At 49.9% G+C, this 7787-nt stretch overlaps 1 protein-coding gene across 1 annotated transcript; it reads left to right on the top strand.

Moving 5' to 3' along the window:
• Positions 1–1481: 1481 nt before the first annotated feature.
• Positions 1482–5789, top strand: LOC144143142 (uncharacterized). The gene is made up of 4 exons (XM_077674947.1): positions 1482–1567; positions 3067–3316; positions 5281–5404; positions 5698–5789. Exons 1-4 carry the CDS (start codon positions 1482–1484, stop codon positions 5787–5789), a joined length of 552 nt encoding a protein of 183 aa, XP_077531073.1.
• Positions 5790–7787: the final 1998 nt, after the last annotated feature.

The following is a 7787-nucleotide window of genomic DNA, read 5'->3' as shown; positions in this document are numbered from 1 at the left end:
TGTCAAAGAGTTTCTCATGCATTATCCAGTCAAATGCCTTTTCTAAACCCTATTTCAAAACGGTGGCCTTCCTTCTAATACGTGTACTCTTTCCAAAATGCTTCTTAAAACGTAGATGTTGGTCGTGATTGTTCTTTCCTTAATCCCACACGTTTGATGTGGACCTACAATGTATATTATAACCCTGTGATATCAGTTGCCTACATCTTTCATTAAAAGTTTGTAGCCCACGTTTATGAGACTAACAGGAAGGTAAGCTGTGACTGATTATAACAGAGTTCAAGCCCCACCGGCAAAACAGTGAAGCTATTTTGGAAGTTGCATACACAAATGGAAGTAGTGTTCCAAGCAAAGCAGTACGTGGCACTGGGTTCGCTCAAGAAATGCCGGATTTGTACCCCCAACGGAACAGAATCTTCAAGCAAAGGGAGTTTCCCTGCATTTCGAGAAGCCCATTAGTGTAGAACATCTTTCTGAGTAGGCACCAGACAACAGGCTGAAACTTTCGCGACAGTGAGATTCATTGAAAAGGGTCCCGGTTCCGAAAGAGAGATGTCAGCAATGTCGAGAACGCATGCGTCGTTGAAAATAGTGTGCGAAAGAGTCAGGTGCCCTGTTTCGCCCTTCTTCGATGACAGCTCACCGGGTTCTGGACAATGTCGTCATGAACGATCGTGTGTTCGAGTAAACGTCGCAGCTCTCACAGCGCTTAAAAAAGTACAAACATTAGCGAAGAGCTGCAAGACACAGAGAAAGAAAATGGAAGTTTGGAAAAGCAGCTCAGAGCGGTCAATGTAGCTCAGAGGGCGCTTAGTTGTCCTTTTTGCGACTACCGCTCTTGTTATAATAGATTGTATTCTTGATTGTTTGTATTTCTAGTGGACTTTCAATGCGCGAGCACTTTGGCGGCCATTGCTGGGGTTTGGCCGCGGCGACGGCGACGGCCACGGCGAAGGCGTCGTAACCGAGCGAGCGAAGGAGAAAGAAAACAGAGGGGGAAAATGTGGCGAAAGTGTGCGGGGGAGGGCACTAGGCTGAGCCCTCACGAGATGCTCGTCGAAGCTTCCGACGAAATTGTTTGTTAGGGGGATGGCTGCATACACTGCGCGGCGCCATCCCTCTTACTGGCTCCCCCCCACACTTTCGGCAGATGCTTCTACTACGTGCGTGGCCCCTCCGAACCACGTGAGATTTGCGCGCGAGGTTCAAACACAATTCGCAACAAAGCTTGACTTTGGGCTACTTGAATACAAATGACACCTTAGGAAACAGCGCGAAAAACGTGGACAGAAAGAGGGCAAACAAATACGAGCGCTAACGAGCAACTGGTGAAATTCGCAGCATCACCGCCGGCGGCAACGTGCCGCGAGATAGTTTGAGCGTAGCGGCTCGCGTAGGCTCACTCTACAACGACGAGTCACCGGGACCCGACAGCGCACGCATGCGCGGGGAGGCTCGGAGTTCCCCCCTCAGCGGAACTAATGCGGGGGCTCCACGAGGCGGGCGACCTTCCCTGCGGAACGAATCTGCACCTGCTCAGTAGGGCCCCGCCAAACACAACCATCGAGTAAGCGGACGCTTGCCGCTATGCTGAAACACCCTTTTACAGTGTTTTAGCTGAGCGGAGACCTGATCCCGGTACAGTACCCAAACGGAGCCACTGCGCATGCGCAGAAGGGGGAGACACCGGCTGCCCGCATGCGAAGCTGTACCTACTGTATACCGGACGTCGTACCAGGACCGGTTCTCGACTCTGCTATAACTCGCTATTAGAGAATTTTAGCATAGCGGCTACCGGAGGATCACGATACGGCGGTGGGTTACCGGGACCCGACTGCGCAGGTGCGCGCGGGAAGGGTGAGGAGGTTGCCCCTCAGCGGAGCGAAAGCGCAGGTGCGCGGAACTAATACACCCTACCGGAACGAATGTGCACCTGGCCAGGCGGGCCCCGCCAGCCGCCGCCGTAGCGTTGGCGGACGGTACCCGCTATGCTAAAACTCGCTATTAGCGCAGTAGCGCGCGCCGCCGTGCGTTCGCTGATCACGTGATCACTTCCTCAGACGCAGCAAATATGCGCCGTTACCGACAAGACTGCAGTCCACTCTGTGCACAAATTTCGCATTCGGGTGTATAATAAGTGTCAATGCATTCTTCGTGTGTCAATCGGTTTGTGTTACTCGGGTCTACTGCAGTATACAGCACTGTCTTCGGACTTAAGTGTGCAGTAGTTGGTAGCGCTTCGCCCTGTGTGTTTTCTAATCTCCGTCGATGTGTTTTTATAAAGTGAAGGTTCTTACCACGACCCCACAAGGGTTCTGTCGCAACCATTGGTGTCAACAAAAAACTCTCGCAAAACATAACCTAAGAAACTGGCACAGCCATGAATCGCACCTGGAACAAATTGAGGAACGCAGCGAGTGCCCGTTTTCTTACCTATTCCGCTACGAGACCACGCGGAGACGGGGGAGACAGACGGTGCACTCTCCGATCCCATCGGCGCATTAACCCTCTGCGTTCTCGCTGAATGAGACTTGATAGCGTTACACCACCTCTCTCGCCACTCTTCGCTCCGCCAGCTGCACGTGTAGCGGCCGTATGCCTGCTTTGCGTATGCGCTAGTACTTCTAAAGTTAAAGCAAGCTCACACCAACGCATAGGATCTCACCTCTCCTCAATTTCCGCAGTCGATCACGTCGCCTGCGTCGGTGGCGGAAAAGACGGAGGAGAAGTGAGCTCATCCAATACGGAGCTTGAGCTTCGTTTAATTTTAATGTACCACTGCCTTGTTTGAGAGCGGTAGAACGGAAGTGGGATTTTAGAAATAGAATGTTTTCTAAAGTTAGTTATTTGAAAAGTGTTTTCAAGCAACAGTGCGCACTGCCTCCTGTCTGCAGCTATTCCATCCCATCCACCACCTTCAACAACAATGCTTACACGTCATAAATTTTGTGGCTGACGTATCCATCTCTATACGAGTAGGAAGGACGACCATTCCCGGAAAAGCCTGGAATTGGCCACTTGTGAGAGCAGTGGGCTAAACGTACACGTGTTTTTCGTCCTGTGCAGACGCTTTCCTGCCAGGTCTCAAGCCTTGAGCCTCCGGCTCGGCTGCCCGCCCGAAGACATCGCAGCGCAGCTCATGTGTCTCAGGAACAAGTCGGCCCGGGCTATCCTGGACCAGACAAATAAGGCGAAAGACTTCCTGTTCCCATCACTCGTCCCCACTTCAGCCGAAGTGGACAACGTCCCCGGGAGGCGCTTCTTCATCGGCACCGTCTCCAACGAAGGCTCCCACATGGCCCAGAGAGTCAAGAGCGTGCGTTGCTCATGTGGTTACAAATAGGGGATATTCAAGGAATCCAGTATTTCAACGTTTGTACCCTTGTGGCTTGGGCAATACAAAAACTGCTGGCAAAGGTTTTCGCAGTTACGGCCAACTCCAGCTTGAAGGGGCCTTAAAGACAAAATACAATTTTGTTCAATTTCAAACAACTAGCCCTTGGTACCTCGCCCAGCTCCATTAAGGCGATTAAAGGCGTGCACTTACCCTAAAAAACAATTCTCAAAAACTGATTTCGCGCTACAGTAACGTAATATGGGCAGGATTTACGCACTCTGGACTACCAGTGAATACAGCTACGAGTGTATTAACTGCACGTTAGCATTCAACTGGTACCATGGAACAATGTTAGGTTGCCCATTACAATCACCCAGTTAGGCTAGGTAGGTGGCCCCCATCGCAAAGATTCTCACACGTCATAGAACGTCTCCACGAAATGGCGAGGGGTTACCGCTGCTTCATGTGTTCTCTGTTTTATCGGCAATGTTATTTTGAAGATTGCAATACAATTGCTAATTTTTTTTATCCAGAGAAGGCAGTCTGTTAATGAGCCAAACGTGTATTCGGTCTCAACGGCTCCTTTACCGGAGTAGTTGACCATTTGATCCATCTGACAAATGACTAAGAAGACACAGGAGCTTAAATAATTGCTGCAACAATGTACACCGTAGCTTTTTATGTCCTCGGAAAAATTACGATAAGGTCAGGTTCCTTTACGAATGCCGACTTCACGCATTCTAAAAGGACAGTGGCACATGAGTAAAAAATGATGACAACTAATCGTCCCTGCCTAAAACAACTGAGAGAAGCGCAAAAGATTTCTGACATAAAAACTGCGTCAAACATGGCTCAAAACCATGGCTAAAACGGAGTCCATTCGATCCTCCAACCTTCAAAGAACCAAATCACAAACATTGAACCCATGCCAACGATTTTCGCACCCTAAGTAAACGCATCTCCGAAAGATATTCATGTATACCGATAGGGGTTCCTGTGATAAAAGTATACTATTGTACTCGTCTCCATGATAGATGTAAGTGTGGTCCCATCGAGAGCCACACCTTTTTCGTGGTTTTCAAGTAACCATTTCGGCACAATGGGACCATGGTTTCACGCACGCGCCGTATCTCCAGAGGAGGGTTTCGGTCGACCAACCGGTCTATGGGAAAATGCATCATTTTTGTAAAGGGACACCGGCTATCGGTCCCCTCAAAAATTTAGATGTGTTAATCACACTAAAAACAGCGCAGGGATGAGGACGGAAGAAGTGACAAACTAGGGCGCTCACGAACAACTAAAGTACGATTTATTACACGACATTAATTACACGGAAAAACCAGTGGCTGCAGGCATGCGCCAGTTCAAGGATAAGATATCACTCCAGTATGCCATGGAAGCTAACATCAAGGATAAAACAATCATACTGGGTGTCAAGCCTGCTATCCAGTAGAAGTGAGCTTCAACTGGCTAGATATGCCACCTCTCTTTCCAAAAGGGCAATTGATGGCGTGCTCACGCATTTTTCCCCCCGAATTGCCCTTTTGGAAAGAGAGGTGGCATATCTAGCCAGATGAAGCTCACTTCTACTGGATAGCAGGCTTGACACCCAGTATGATTGTTTTATCCTTGATGTTAGCTTCCATGGCATACTGGAGTGATATCTTATCCTTGAACTGGCGCATGCTTGCAGCCACTGGTTTTTCCATGTATTTAATGTCGTGTAATAAATCGTACTTCAGTTGTTCGTCAGCGCCCTAGTTTGTCACTTCTTCCGCCCTCGTCCCTGCGCTGTTTTTAGTGTGAATAATGTGTACCCAACTAGCCCAACGTCAACCCTTAGTTAGATGTGTTAACTTTGCCCTTCAAAGGCCTGTTCCGTTACGGCCCCTGCCTCGCGCAATACAACAGGCGGCCATCTGCGTCCTTGCTTTTGACTGCAGGGCACACCAAAAGGCGGAGATTTGGCCGAAGGCGTGGCCAACTGGCTCGACACTCGTTACGGCATTGCAGTCAGCCGCCACGTCATTGAGGCTCACCGGAATGCGAGCTTTGTCCTCGATGGAGGTATTTTACTCCGCTCAGTTTACTATTTGCGGCTGCGATAGGCATCCAAGCAATAAACCTAGCCAGGGCCACAATAAACGGTGTAATGTTAGCACACAAAAATAAACTGCTGTCCTGGACCATCGAGCTCTAACAGTGATGCGACTACTGTAAAACAGTGCTTGTACAGGTACGTGGTCCAAATTATCTGTATATAGTCGGTCAACTCTATCGCGTTAGACTGCAGGCTTTTTTGCACGCCGGCTCCAGAGGTGGAGCAGGAGGAATACACTTTATTGCAGCGTGTAATTTAGGGTCGGGTGGTGACCACTGGGCGCAGGCCAGCGTTAGCTTCGGCAACACGTTCAACCAAGGCTTTCTGGACGCCTGGGTCACATCCGCCTAGCACCGTCTCCCATTGATCAACAGAGGGAATTAGGGGTAAGGGGGCTCGGGGGCACGGCCACATATTGTGGAAGATGGTGTGAACATCTCCGCAGTGGGAGCATGGGGGTGATGGCTACTGATCGGGGCATACGCGATGAAGGTGTGCGCGACACGGAAGCGTGTTAGTTTGAAGGAGCACAAGCGTTCGTCCCTTGTCGAAAGTGAGGAGTGTGCCAGACGGTATTTCTGGTGGACGAGGCGGTAGTCCGCGGTGATAGCCACGTACGCAATAAGGCTATTTGAATTGCACTTCTGGTGAAGAATAACAGAAGGGTTTGCTCGGGCAGTAAGATCTCGAGCTGCTGTGTGGGCCGCCTCATTACCCCCTAAGCCGGTGTGGGCAGGTGTACACACAACCTCTACGGGCATTATAGGGGATTTAGCGGAAGAAGTTTGAGAGCTTTGGCTGATATGTTCTCTCGGGCAAAGTTCTGTATAGCAGCTTGGGAATCGCACAAGATGACCTTTTGCGGTATGGTTCTAAAAAAGGGCTGCCGCTATTGCCGGCTCTTCCGCTTCAGTGTATTTGGGACACCATCCGAAATTGTTGAGGCTAAGCGCGTGCGCATGGCCAGAAACATAGTTTCTTACTCTACACACTAGAGAGGAATCTGGCGCTAGCCTCTACGCTGCTCACAGCAAGGCCGTCTTTGTCGTCATCGGTCTCCATTATAACTCACGCTCGTGTTACCTTCGTCATTGGCTTGGATTAAAAAGTTTTAGTGGCCCTACACTCGCGCACAGAGCCACAAAAACGCAAAGAATGGCGTGTTATCATATAAGTAGAAAATAAAACAGACGATTTTATTGTTTAGCAAAAAGGTAGCAAAGCGTGTTCTTTTTACTGGGAGTTTGCCAGAACGGTTATGGCTTCTATTCTCCAGACCAAGCTGGTAGTTAAAAATAATGCAAAATTTTGGGAGGAACTGAAAAAAATACTTATTTGAAAGAATTTCAAACAAATTGTTTGAAAAGCTGAGAAATGTTTGATGTGAGCACCTATAAAACGAGCACCGCTCCATCAAGGTGTTTTTGTTCGTGTTTTCGTAAGAGCGACAGAGAGATAAAAACTTTTATTGACACCACTGGCCTGACCACCACGGCTTGTGCTTGCGTGACCAGTGGGTGCTGGGAGTCTTCGTCCGAGCGGCCCAGGGCCTCCGTCCAGTGGTCAGGGGAAGTTATGGCGGGGTGGGGGTCAGAGGGGCAGGCCCACATGTGGTGTTGCACTGTGGATTTAGCGCCACAATGTGGGCAGAATGGAGAGTGGTAGGCGGATGGGTAAATGTGATGAAGGGGGGCTCGGTTGGGGAGCAATTTCATTTGGAGGATACACCACAGCCGTTCCTCCGAGGGGGTTAGGGATGGGTGCGCTGGGGGCAGCGTGTTGGGGGAGAGGGGGTAGTAGTCAGCAACCTCCCTATAAGTGTGCAGTTAGGATGCTGGGGGATGAATTTTGAAGCAACATTTGGCAGGTTGACGTGGAGATAGTGCCGCTAGGAAAATTTTTGATGGCCGTTTTTGAATCAAATAATATTTGATCAGGGGGAGGCCGGTGTGCGAGAGCCAGGGCTATGGCCACCTTTTCCGAAACATGTGGGGTTGTGGTGGGAATAGTGAGAGACGTGAGAGGAGTAGTATTCGGAGAGAAGACGACAGCTACAGTGAAGGCTAGCTTGTGCCTGTGTGCTGCAGCATCTACGGGGAAGGTGTTTGGCGAGGGGGGGAAAGTGGACACGAGGGCACGCGCTCGAGCAGCTCGTCGGGCACTATGATGAGTAGGATTCATATTACGGGGGACTGGACGGATTGTTATTCAATCTCTGTAATCAGGTGGAATGCCCGCCGTGGGGGATGATGTAACAGGACTGTTTATTTGTGCCTCCTTAAGTAAGAGTTGGCCAGGTGTGTGTTTAGCCAGGCGACGTATCTGTGCGTACGGTGCGCTTCAATTAAT

Source organism: Haemaphysalis longicornis, unplaced genomic scaffold (assembly GCF_048455015.1).
Source record: "Haemaphysalis longicornis isolate Haplotype H1 unplaced genomic scaffold, Haemaphysalis longicornis Haplotype H1 scaffold_6, whole genome shotgun sequence".
In the NCBI taxonomy this organism is placed as follows: domain Eukaryota; kingdom Metazoa; phylum Arthropoda; class Arachnida; order Ixodida; family Ixodidae; genus Haemaphysalis; species Haemaphysalis longicornis.
Note: the sequence above shows the minus strand (reverse complement) of the source record. Positions and strands in the feature narration are given on the sequence as shown.